The sequence below is a fragment of the Malus sylvestris genome, chromosome 6 (assembly GCF_916048215.2).
Source record: "Malus sylvestris chromosome 6, drMalSylv7.2, whole genome shotgun sequence".
In the NCBI taxonomy this organism is placed as follows: Eukaryota; Viridiplantae; Streptophyta; class Magnoliopsida; order Rosales; family Rosaceae; genus Malus; species Malus sylvestris.
Window position 1 is genome coordinate 33,597,496 of NC_062265.1, and position 12,456 is coordinate 33,609,951.

The 12,456-nt window shown below is 41.1% G+C and overlaps 2 protein-coding genes across 2 annotated transcripts; one reads left to right on the forward strand and one right to left on the reverse strand.

The window, feature by feature from the left end:
* Window positions 1-919: 919 nt before the first annotated feature.
* Window positions 920-2,904, reverse strand: LOC126626045 (T-complex protein 1 subunit delta). Its single transcript, XM_050295222.1, has one exon. It carries the CDS (start codon window positions 2,697-2,699, stop codon window positions 1,095-1,097), a length of 1,605 nt encoding a protein of 534 aa, XP_050151179.1. The 5' UTR covers window positions 2,700-2,904; the 3' UTR covers window positions 920-1,094.
* Window positions 2,905-4,146: 1,242 nt separating this feature from the next.
* On the forward strand, window positions 4,147-12,159 carry LOC126626676 (DExH-box ATP-dependent RNA helicase DExH3-like). The gene is made up of 19 exons (XM_050296048.1): window positions 4,147-4,772; window positions 5,148-5,302; window positions 5,381-5,468; window positions 5,679-5,924; window positions 6,158-6,253; window positions 6,352-6,540; window positions 6,685-6,844; window positions 6,924-7,054; window positions 7,399-7,572; window positions 7,651-7,923; window positions 8,223-8,417; window positions 8,644-8,847; window positions 9,056-9,125; window positions 9,214-9,362; window positions 9,659-9,967; window positions 10,342-10,401; window positions 10,518-10,670; window positions 10,764-10,874; window positions 11,035-12,159. The coding sequence occupies exons 1-19, from the start codon at window positions 4,332-4,334 to the stop codon at window positions 11,527-11,529; spliced, it is 3,699 nt and encodes a 1,232-aa protein (XP_050152005.1). The 5' UTR covers window positions 4,147-4,331; the 3' UTR covers window positions 11,530-12,159.
* The last annotated feature ends 297 nt before the right edge of the window (window positions 12,160-12,456 follow it).

The window sequence follows — 12,456 nt, forward strand, 5'->3', positions numbered from 1 at the left end:
GCGGTCGTTGCAGAGACTGTTTTTGCGAACTGGAATATGAAATCGGCAGAGGAACTGAACCAATGCGATGGAATGAATTCTTGTGCTTAGAACCCGAAAAAGTTAACAACAAGGGTAAAAGCGAGAGGGAAGGGCATCTTATAAATGCAGTAAGAAAAAACGGTTCAGATTATCCGATCCCGCGCACCCTCGGGCAATAGACAGAGGTGTAAGGTATCATTTGGTATGCAGACGAGACAGAACGGAATGAGACGGAATGAAAAGGGAGCAAAGATGCTCTCGGCTGGAAACAAGGACAGGATGAGACGGAACGAAAATGGAGCAAAGATGCTATCGGATGGAAACAAGGAGGGAGAAGGAGATGAAAAAATTATAATTTTGTGTCCCACGGATATGGAACGAGTCGTCCAGGGGAATGAGGTGAAACGAAAATTCATCCAAAATTCGTCCCGTGTTTTAGGCGCAACAAACGTAAGACGGAACATCTCGTCCCGCTCCGTTCCATCCCGTCCCACGTACCAAACGGTACCTTAAGTATCATTTGGTATGCAGACGGGATGGGACGGGACGGAAAGGGAGCAAAAATGCTCTCGGATGGAAACAAGGAGGAAGAAGGAGATGGAGAGGTTATAATTTTGTGTTGCAGGAGGATGAGGCGGAATGAAAGTGATGCAAGACAATCCATCAACTGACTCACACACCTCAATCAAAACTCCACCCTCGTGACGCCAAAACGGAGAAACTCAAACTCTACTCGACATTTTGAATTATGTCCAAGCAAACTCAAACACGAAAACTTATATCAAACGCAAGAAATGAACAAAAAATCACGGGAGGCAAATCACAGAGCAATGCACAATGAAATTCAATAAATTAGAGTCTAATTTGTGCGCAGGAACTCGATATTGGCACGAAAACCTTAACACAACAAACAGATTCGATGAATGTAAACGGGCAAAGGTAGGTTACATAACATCCGCTAACAAACACGAAAACAAAGTTCAAATCCAAAGTAAACATCCAGAACCAGTACCAAAATTCGGAACAGAAATCCGCCTCGAATGAGCAACAGATAAAATATCATGTATCCAAATCTATCTTACTGTAACTATGTCATCGATCTTCAAAATCATCCGCACACACTCGGCAGCCAGAGTGATGGCACTTGTGCTGACGAGCAATGGCTGCACCACATTCTCCTCCAAGATGTTGGTAATCTGCCCCTTCCTCACATTAATCCCGGTGTTGATCTCTCCCTGTGCGTGCCGGTTCCTCAGCTCAGTCACAATTGAAATTGGGTTCAACCCGGCATTCTCAGCCAGCGTATAGGGAACAACCTCGAGCGCCTCAGCAAACGACTTCACACAATAACCCTCCATCCCCTGCAGCACCTTAGCCCACGCCCCCAACTGCCTCGACAGCTCAATCTCTGGCGCACCGCCACCTGCAATCAAAAACCTTTTGCTCACCAAACACCTCACCACACACAGAGCATCGTGCAGGCTCCGCTCCGCCTCATCTAGCACCAGCTGGTTTGACCCGCGAACCAGCACAGTGGTGGTCCGACCCATGTTTTGAATCCCCGTTATCTTCACAATCTTCCCATCACCAAGTGAAACCTCCTCAACCAGATCAGCATAACCCAATTTCTCTGCCCGGAAATGCTCGATATTCGCAATGGGCAAGCAATTCAGAGTCTTGGTGATGAACTCAATCTCATCTCTCTCCACATCCTTGATCACCAAGATCTTCGCTTTCGCCAAGTAATGCAAGGACAAATCAGTAACTGCATCTCTCAGAATACTCTTCTGAATCAGCAAAACGTTGCAACCGGTCGCCTTGATCTTCTTAATCATACCCAGAATGTAATTCCTCTCTTCCTTCAAAATCCTATCCATCTGAGTATAATCCGAGACGACAATGCTCTGCTCGATATCGGTTTTTGGAGGCGAAATCTGGAACTGAATCACAGCAATCTTGGCGTTCTCCATCCTTGTCGGCCCACCAGCAGCGTGGCTCGCCTTCTTATCGAAAACAAGTCCCTTCACCGTCTCAGTATCGTCCACGGTTCCTCCAAGCTTCTTCACGATCCTGATATCCCTCAGGTCCACCACCTCTGGCTTCGCGGGGTCCACCACGGAGAGCACAGCGTCCACGGCCATCGGCGCGAGCAGAGTCGAGTACTGGCTCACCACCTTGCTGTTGAGCGATGTGCTTGCAGACTTGACAAGCGAATCACGGTCCGTGAGCTCGACGGGGACGGCCATGGCGGTCAAGACGTCGACGGCTTTGGTGGAGGCCTTATAGAGAGAGTCGGAGATCACAGTCGGGTGAATGCCGTGGGACAGAAGGACCTGGCACTGTTTCAGGAGAGCGCCGGCAATGACGACGACGGTAGTGGTGCCGTCACCGGCGGCTGCGTCCTGGGACTTGGAAAGCTCGACAAGCATCTTGGCGGCCGGTTGGAGGACCTCCATCTTGTTAAGAATCGTGGCGCCGTCGTTGGTGATGATAACCTCGCCGTTGGCGGTGGAGATCATCTTGTCCATGCCCTTGGGTCCCAGGCTGGTTCGGACGGCATCGGCGACTGCGCGAGCGGCGGTGATGTTGGCCTGGCGGACGTCCTCCTTGCGCTTGTTATCGACATAAGACTCGGTCTTGGAGGAGCGCGGTTGGGAGATGACTGCCGGGGAAGCCATGGATGCTGGGATCGGCGGAACCCTAACCCTAACTGAAATTTCAGAGTGCGGTGGAGGGTATCGGGGTAAAAGTCGCTAACTTGCGAAGGAAAAAGGGTTTTTCTGAGTTCCAATTTTTGAAATGGTAGAGAGAGAATGGAAACCCTAGAGTGAGTGAGAAGTAGAGGGAGTTGGGTTTTAGGTTATGAGAGAGAGAGAGAGGGAGAGAGAGGAGGGATCTAGTAATTAGACGAAAATGACCTTGTTGGGGATGTTGGGGGAGAGATATTTCAATATGACCGGTACACGGTGGTACACTACATGTTACTGTACAAATGGTTGGATATGTGTGTTAAAAAATTAATAACTTAACAAATGAAATCTCCAACCACTTCTATTAAAACACGTTGTATACCACTTATGTTTCTGTTATAATTAAAAATTTCCTTGTTGGGAACTTGGGAGGGAGTATTTGGGTTGGGTATGGGTACGGTTCGAATTTAATCGCTTTTCATTATGAAATTACATTCAAATTAATTTGATTTGATTCGGTTTTAACAAAAATTATTGAGAAAACGAATCAAATTAAATTATTCTTCGATGTGGTTACTTGGTTTCATTATTGTGAAGGTGACGAAGGCTAATGTAAATTATTTTTCTTGAAGACTTTGTATTTTATAATTAGTTGTGCTGGTATTTGTAAGGCATTTTGTTTTAATCCTCGTTATGTTAATCAAATTTAACTAATATACATAAGTCAAATTGCAATAACTCACAATTTCATTTTAAAATTTAACATTTTTATTGAGTTATTAGCCAGTAAAAACAATAAACATGTAAACTAAAATAGTTTTGCATACGGTCTCATATCTTAGTGGATAAAATGTCGAATTTTTACTCATACGTCTCATGTTCGAAACTTATTCTTCCCCTATCCAACATTATTATGATAATTTCAAGTTCTCCTGTTCCCCTTAATAATACTAAAATAAAATAAAAATAAATAAACAGGTAGTCTGTCCGCTTCAATTTAAATAGGTTTTTACTAAAACTCATATCCGCATATCGAATTGAAACATTTAAGTGTGATTAGATTGGTTCATTCATATTAATGCCACCCATATTAGACGTGAAGAACATATTTAGATTCGCATTCTAAACTGATAAATGATTATATTAGTAGTCTGAAACGGAAGTGAATCTTCCTCGGATCTATTTTGTGGGGATATTAAAGATTTATACATCCTAACTATATATCGTATATCGTACGGTTAGTTTTCATCAAACATTATATGTATTTAATTTTAAATAAAAAAATCAAATAATTTATTATCGCACAATGCACCATGAAGTTCAAATCGGAAACATGTGAAGGAAAAAAAAATATTTAATTTTTATTTTATTTTGGAGGGCTGGACTGTAATATTATTTATTTAGTTATTTATTCTTTTAATAGACAAAAGAAAAAACAGAGTCCAGCTCCAGAGTCATGAGCGCCGCTTCTCTCCAACCAACACAAACCCCCGCCCACATCGTCACCAGTCAAAAACCCTAATCCCTGCAAAAATGGCGCCCTCCCCTCCCTAGCTGCTCCAACTGACAAAACCCCACAACCACCATAACCGCATCTCTCACATACCCCAACCCTCAACCATGCCGTACTCCGCCCTCTTCCAGTGCTATATATTCCGAACCACCACCATGTCCCTCAAACACTCCACCACTTCCACCACCCCCGTTCTCGTCTCTCTACGCGGAACCCACCACCACCACCGCCACCGCCACCACGTAGCTTTGATAAGGCCGTCGCTGCTACTGCGATGCTCCATGATGAACAGCCGGTACCACCACTCGCTCTGCCTTGCTCCGGCCCGGAATTGGAATGCGTGCTATTATCTGCCCCGGTACGCGGGGGACGTCACGTGCCAGGCATCGTCTCGGGCGGCGGAGCTGGATTGGAAGCAGAGGCAGCAGCTGAGGAGTTCGGCGGTGCCGTTTTACCAGCAGAATTTAAGCTATGGGCGGTTTGCGTACCAGGACGCCTCCGCGAGTGAGGAGTCCGATGCCGAATTGGGGTCGTCTCAGCGCCAAAAGGTTAGTTCTGCTCTGCCCGTTTTGTTAAAAATGTTGATTACTTGAATTGGGAACCTTGGTTGAGTTGCTTTTAATTGCTCTAGGAAATGAAGATTTCATTTTTAACTCATAGTTTATCGATTTCTGAAGTCGAAATGCAATGTAGCTGCCAATGAAAGTGGATTTGAATTCCCATGATGCTGTCCAAACAAGCACGTAGGCTAGACCGTAGAGCTTAGATATCAGTACATGGTTTTGAAGCATCAAACTTTTTCGGACTTTGAAATAACAACCGATGAAGTAGCACTTTTTTTAAGCAGAGCTGAAACCTGTTATTTTCTTATCATTCTGCTTAAATGTAAAGGTTGTGACTTTTACTTGTTAATATATGCTTAGGGTGGTTCGACCCTTGATAACATTGATGAATGGAGATGGAAGTTAACCATGCTTCTTCGCAACAAAGACGAGCAAGAATTGGTGTCCAGGGAAAAAAAGGATAGACGCGATTTTGATCATCTTTCAGCACTGGCAAGCAGGATGGGTTTGTATAGGTATGTCAGTTTCGCAAATGTACAGTTATTCTGTGCCCATTTTTGTATGTTGTTCTGATCCTTGATTTTCTCAAGCAGCCGTCAATATTCTAGAGTTGTAGTATTTAGCAAAGTTCCTCAGCCCAATTACAGACCTGATCTTGATGATAAGCGGCCACAAAGAGAGGTACTTTCTTATATGTTTATGCTCAACTTAGTTTAAATCATGCATGGAAAGAAATGGATGACCTTCTTTCCTTTGAAAATTGTGAAACAATTGCTCTGTAGTGTATGATGTGGGGCCTGAATTAGTTAATTAATCTTGGTGTACATGTTATTTGAAGTTACAAGGTTTTTGATCCAATGTATTGCTCTAAACTTTTTGAACCGTGTATAGGTTGTCTTACCTTTTGGACTTCATAGAGAAGTAGATGCTCATCTCAAAGCCTACCTATCTCAAAAGCCAATGAGCCAAGGAAATTTGTCAGACTTTTCCTTGTCAAGATCAAACAGTAATAGAAGCATTACTAATGATGGAGGTCATTATGAGCAGCAGGAGCCCTTGATACAGAATACAGATGCCATGGAGAAAATTCTTCAGCGGAAAAGCTTGCAACTGCATAATAGGCAACGACATTGGCAGGTTATTTTTCCTTTCTTTTTGTAACCTTTATTCAGGCTGGAAGTTGATCCTTTTTTCTTTTTGTTAGTTATTATTAATTGATGTAGGAAACAATGCATTGTGTCTATTTTTGTTCTTCTGTGTCTTTTTACAGTTTGACTTTGTGATGCAGCTTTTGTTCATCTTCATGTAGCTTTATAGTAGATTTGTAGACTTATAAAAACATTCATATTGACATGTCAAGTCCTATACAGGAATCGCCAGAAGGTCAAAAGATGCTTGAGCTTCGTAAAAGTCTGCCTGCATATAAGGAGAAAGATGCACTGTTAAAAGCTGTATCAGAAAATCAGGTGAGTTATAATTTATTATTTCTATAATTGGTTACGGACGATTGCTTTTGCTCGCCAGCATAGTTAAGTTTTTTTTTCTTCAAATTTATGTTGAGCAGGTCGTAGTTGTCTCCGGCGAAACAGGTTGTGGTAAAACTACACAACTTCCTCAGTACATTTTAGAATCTGAGATTGAAGCTGATCGCGGAGCTTCCTGCAGTATTATTTGTACCCAGCCTAGACGGATATCTGCCATGGCTGTTTCTGAAAGAGTAGCTGCGGAACGAGGGGAGAGTCTGGGGGAATCTGTAAGTTACTTTTTTGGTGACGTAGATTTATCTTCAAAATGTTAGGCTTAATTTATTTCCTCCCTTGTTTTATTTCACTTGGTTGTTAATCATTTATCTTTGTTTCTAGCTGATTTGAACTTAAATCTCTCCCTATGGTAATAGGTTGGTTACAAAGTTAGGCTTGAATGGATGAAAGGGCGGGACACCCGGCTTCTTTTTTGCACCACAGGCATATTATTAAGGAGATTACTTGTTGACAGAAAGTTGAGAGGTGTTACACACGTCATTGTTGACGAGATTCATGAACGGGGAATGAATGAAGGTAATTTTCAATTTTGGAAAGTAAATTTGCTGATTGGTATTCTAATGTGGTGTTAAGCATAGCCTTGCATTTATTTCAGATTTTCTACTTATTGTTCTGAAAGAACTTCTCCCTCGCCGGCCAGAGTTGAGGTTGATTTTGATGAGTGCCACCCTAAATGCTGAGCTTTTCTCCTCCTACTTTGGTCGTGCTCCAACGATCCATATTCCCGTAAGTTCAGGGAACTAGGTCTTATTTTTTATGGCTTTTTAATTAACTTTTGTTTCTTTTAGTTATCTGTTCCATGTACCCAAAATGTCATCTAGCAATCTATGCTCTTTATTGTGCATTTATGTCAATATAGCATGATCTTAGGTGATTCCGGGGGCCATTTGTCTTGCAATTACAAAGTATTTCCCGATTCCTTCTGTAAATCCACTTTTGATTCAGCTACATTTGTTCACGATTACGTTTTTATCTTATTTCTTTATCCATTGGTAGAGATGTCATTTTCTCAGCATAAGGTATACTGAACTCATATTTGATTTGGGTGTTGGGCATTGCTCTATTTACAGGGGTTTACTTACCCAGTCCGAACACATTTTCTGGAGAACATTCTAGAAATGACTGGGTATCGGTTAAATCAATATAATCAGATTGATGATTATGGTCATGAAAAGTCGTGGAAAATGCAGAAACAAGCTCAAGGTTTAAAAAAGAGGAAGAGCCAAATTGCTTCTGCCGTAGAGGTATAGAAAATTTGTGTCTTATTTAGTTTCATCTCAATCCCTTGGTTGTATTTAATTCTTTTTGGCCCTTTTGAACAGGATGTACTTGAAGCTGCCGACTTTAGGGAGTATAGTCCAAGGACTCAGGAGTCTCTGTCCTGTTGGAATCCTGACTCTATTGGTTTTAACCTCATTGAGAGTCTTCTTTTACACATAGTCAGGAAAGAACGGCCTGGCGCAATTTTAGTTTTTATGACGGGTTGGGATGACATAAACTCCTTGAAGGATCAACTCCAAGCTCATCCCCTATTAGGAGATCCTAGCAGGGTCCTACTGCTGGCATGTCATGGTTCCATGCCTAGCTCTGAGCAGGTGATGTCACTGTTCTTTTTTATGTAATTTTTGTTGCATACAGATATTACTATGGTCTGGTGATGGAAAAACACTAGAGAAAGAGCGTTTTGACTTTCTCGATTCTCTGAGGATTCTTGTACTGAGGAGTAAACCAATAATTCCTTACAGCTTCATATTTGTTCAATGAATCTTTTGATGCTATCATTCAGAAAATTTAAATGGAACTCTATTATTTTTGGGTTGTTATTCTTCTTCTTGTAGTTCAAGGACTGGCTTTATATTTTATTAATTAATTTTTTGTTGTTTTTTGTAAACAGAAATTGATATTTGATAAGCCAGAAGATGGTGTTCGGAAAATAGTTCTAGCTACAAACATGGCTGAGACTAGTATCACTATCAATGATGTAGTTTTTGTTGTTGATTGTGGAAAGGCGAAAGAGACATCATATGATGCACTAAATAACACTCCCTGTTTGCTTCCTTCCTGGATTTCAAAGGCTGCTTCTCGGCAAGTAAGACAGTCTGACAGTTTCTGTATCAATTTGATTATTTCTCTAGTTCATGGTTGGATATTCTGATATGTTGCAATGCATGAGTTTGTACCGACTGTAATGCTTCTTAATTAAACTGTGCAATTATTTTTGTTTTGTGGTACTCAAATTTTTACTCAAGTTGCCCTCTTACACGGAGATTTAATACATTCGTTTACAATATTAATTTGATGCCTTTAATCTGCAGAGAAGAGGCAGAGCTGGTCGTGTTCAACCTGGCGAGTGTTACCATCTCTACCCCAGATGTGTATATGATGCCTTTGCTGATTATCAGTTGCCTGAACTTTTGAGGACTCCATTGCAATCATTATGTTTACAAATCAAAAGTCTACAACTTGGAAGTATTTCAGAGTTCCTATCTAAGGCCTTGCAGCCGCCGGAACCTCTGTCGGTAAATTTCTATGCGAGTACTCCGATTATTCTTTATAATACTTGCATGGGAGGTGATAGTCTTGTAATGCAACGATCTCTAAATTTAACATGTGAAGTAAGATATTTGGCAAAAAAATGTGTGAACTAAGGTATAATTATTCTTAACAGTGTGATCTATGCATATCTTCGTATCAGTCCTCACAATTTTGTTTTGTTTTGTTTTGTAGGTTCAAAATGCTGTTGAGTATTTAAAGATCATTGGGGCTTTAGATGATTATGAGGATCTGACAGTGTTAGGTGATGAATGATTATCAAAGCTGTTTTAAGTTGTGTGTTGATTTGTTTGCAAGTCAGAAAGATTAACTGGTGATTTTATGCTATGCAGGACGTCACCTGTCAGTGCTTCCCGTTGAGCCTAAACTTGGAAAAATGCTCATATTGGGGTCTATTTTCAACTGTTTGGATCCAGTAATGACTGTTGTCGCAGGCCTTAGTATGAGAGACCCATTCCTTATGCCGCATGACAGGAAGGATGTAAGTATGATATAGTGTTTCTGTTACACTTTTCTGTTGCATATTATAATGGTGTCTCCCGTCCCCTGCACGCCATCATATTCCTTTGTCATTAGAAACTGATATTTTCCCCGACTTAATACTTGTAGTTGAGTAAGTCGACTTTTATACTTTTCGATATGCGAAGAAGTTGACAGCGATCAGTTATTTAGTCTTTTTCCCTAAGCACAGTTCTCTTCCTGTTTTTTTTTTTTTTCCTGGGAAACTGACAAGCATAGGTTCAGTAGTAGTAACCATGTCATTTTCAACTTGTGTAGCTTGCAGAGTCCGCAAAAGCACAGTTCTCTGCTCATGATAACAGTGATCATCTTGCTCTTGTCCGAGCTTATGATGGTTGGAGAAGTGCTGAAAGAACACAATCTGGCTATGAGTACTGCTGGAGAAACTTTCTTTCTGTACAAACTCTGAAAGCCATTGACTCTCTTCGGAAGCAGTTCTTCTTTTTGCTCAAGGATGCAGGTCTGGCTGACCATAATACAGAAAGCTGCAATACATGGAGCCATGATGAGCATCTTGTCCGAGCGGTCATCTGTGCTGGATTATTTCCTGGAATATGCTCTGTCGTGGTAAGTTCTTATGCATTTCTTATAATGTTTGTATATTTTTCATGTTCTAATTTTCTTTTATCACATGAAAAGAAACTGTTATGTTTGTGGGAATAGCCTCTTTTACACTGTGTACAATATGCAAATAAAAGATTGATATGCTCAAGTGAGTAAAACAGAGTGATAGAGGGTGTTGTAATCTTCACATTTAGTTGAATCGACTCGATACTCCAATAGATATGTTAAGTTTACAAAAAACTGTGATAAAGGGGTCATGATTCTTCAGATTAAGTTGAATTTCTGAATGACTGGCCTCTGATTTTGTTTGCATCTGTTTTGCTTGTGGATGGCTTGTCTTTTCTCATCTATTGTATTTGTTGTGACACGTTCTACAGAACAAAGAGAAGTCGATTATGCTTAAAACACAGGAAGATGGACAAGTGATGCTATACTCGGTTAGTTTCTTATTTTGGTTGAATTCATGTTTCCTTGTTGTATTGCTTAAAGTTTCCTGTTCTAATTGCGTATGATGACCCATTTTCTGTTCTATTGTTTATGATCGATCTATTAGAGTTCTGTCAACGGAAGCATACCCAAAATTCCATATCCATGGCTAGTCTTCAACGAAAAGGTGAAAGTGAATTCGGTTTTTCTCCGGGATTCAACTGGTATATCTGATTCTGTGCTCCTTTTGTTCGGGGGCAACATTTCCATGGGTGGCCTGGTAAGTTTATTGATCTTGGATATGAATATGATTGGTAACTTTTTGTGTGTTCTTGACGAAAAAGTAGTAAATACTCCTGCTTGCTTTTGGTAGAATGGGCACTTGAAGATGTTGGGAGGATACTTGGAGTTTTTCATGAATCCCACATTAGCAGATACATATCTTTGCTTAAAGAAGGAGCTTGATGAACTGATTCATAATAAGGTTTGTATTTGTCACGGCTCTTAAATTTATCACTTGAATCTAGACCTACTCTCTCTCTGTCTCTCCCCTTGTCTCTCTCTCACTTTCTCGCATGTACACACGAACAATCACTCAGTTTGTTGCTAAAATGCTAACATGGGGATGCATTCTTTGCAAGCAGCTCCTGAATCCCAAATTGGATATGCAATCACATACAAACCTCCTATCGGCTCTAAGATTACTGGTCTCAGAGGATCAATGTGAGGGTAGATTTGTATTTGGTCGCAAGGTGCCAGTGCCCTCAATGAAGGCAACACAAGAGAAGTTACCAAACTTAAAAGGCACCACGAAGAAAGTTGCGGAGAACAATAATTACAAAAATCACCTGCAAACATTGCTCACCAGGGCCGGGCATGATATACCCACCTACAAAACAAAACCATTGAAAAACAACCAGTTCCGTTCCACAGTGATCTTCAATGGGTTGAACTTTGTAGGGAAGCCTTGCAATAGTAAGAAAGAAGCAGAGAAAGATGCAGCTGCAGAAGCTGTACTCTGGTTGAAGGGAGAAAACCATTCTTCGTCCACAGATATTGACCATATGTCGATGCTTCTTAAGAAAAGTAGAAAGACAAGCCAGAAAAGGACCTCATTTGATAGTGCCAAGTGGGGTTAAGGGTTGCTCGTCATAAATGGAGGGAAGCATACAATCAAAAGCACAATCAGCGGCAAAGAGCTGCCCGAGGCTAGTCCAACTTGAAAGGTTAGGATGAATAAATATTGAACATCAATCTTCCAGGCCGTTGATCTACCTTCAGAATAGAAGCTACATTCTGTAGAATCTGTGATCAGTTACGGCGTTTGAAGATCCATATTTGGAAAGGGGGTGATATAGAACATTCTTTATCGGCAGATGCGCCCATATTTTTGGAAACGGGTGATGAGGCACACTCTTCATGGGGTATGAAGAATGTACCTTGTTCTGTCGAAGTAGCAGATTATTCTACACTTCTTTTTACATCAGCTAATGGATCACACTGACCCGTGGCTACTGCTGGGTCAAGGAGCTGCATCCTGTATATATTCATGTCGGTAGAGCGCAGTCTTAGAGTTGCATCGGTAAAGCAACAGCTTATTGTTTTAATTTTAGACACACAGCATGGCGGAGTTTGCCTCGTGCCTGCGCTAGAACTTGTAGCTTGGCTGGTCAGGTTTGGCCTCCCTGTGGCTGGTAATACCATCGAACTCGTTGAACACTGTCCTTGCGGTGTTATAAATGATATAGAAATTTACATTTCGGATTCTAGATGTTGTGCGAAACATGATAGGTTGTGTTTGGTTGATCACCACCATAAACTCTTTACTAGCAATGGCAATTGTTAGGCCGGTGGGCCGAGACATTCAAGTTCGGATCCCCCGTCAAGTTTCACCCTTCCTGCTTATTAATGAAAATGGCTTGAAAACTTTGAGTTTTAACGAAAATGGCAAAATAAAGGGTAAAGTGAATAGTATTAGGTTTGAGTTTTTAGTGTAAAAATATGGTTTTTCGTTAAAATAAACAGTACTGTGGGCTTTTCGTTAAAACTTCCTTTAGAATATCGCT

What these genes read in the sequence shown, in the direction of transcription:
- LOC126626045 (XM_050295222.1), bottom strand. Translation starts at nt 2,699, where the DNA reads ATGGCTTCCCCGGCAGTCATCTCCCAACCGCGCTCCTCCAAGACCGAG.
- LOC126626676 (XM_050296048.1), top strand. Translation starts at nt 4,332, where the DNA reads ATGCCGTACTCCGCCCTCTTCCAGTGCTATATATTCCGAACCACCACC. An exon ending in AGCAGGATGGGTTTGTATAG is followed by an intron (nt 5,303 to 5,380) that starts GTATGTCAGTTT and finishes TTTCTCAAGCAG; the next exon opens with CCGTCAATATTCTAGAGTTG. An exon ending in CTCCAACGATCCATATTCCC is followed by an intron (nt 7,055 to 7,398) that starts GTAAGTTCAGGG and finishes CTCTATTTACAG; the next exon opens with GGGTTTACTTACCCAGTCCG.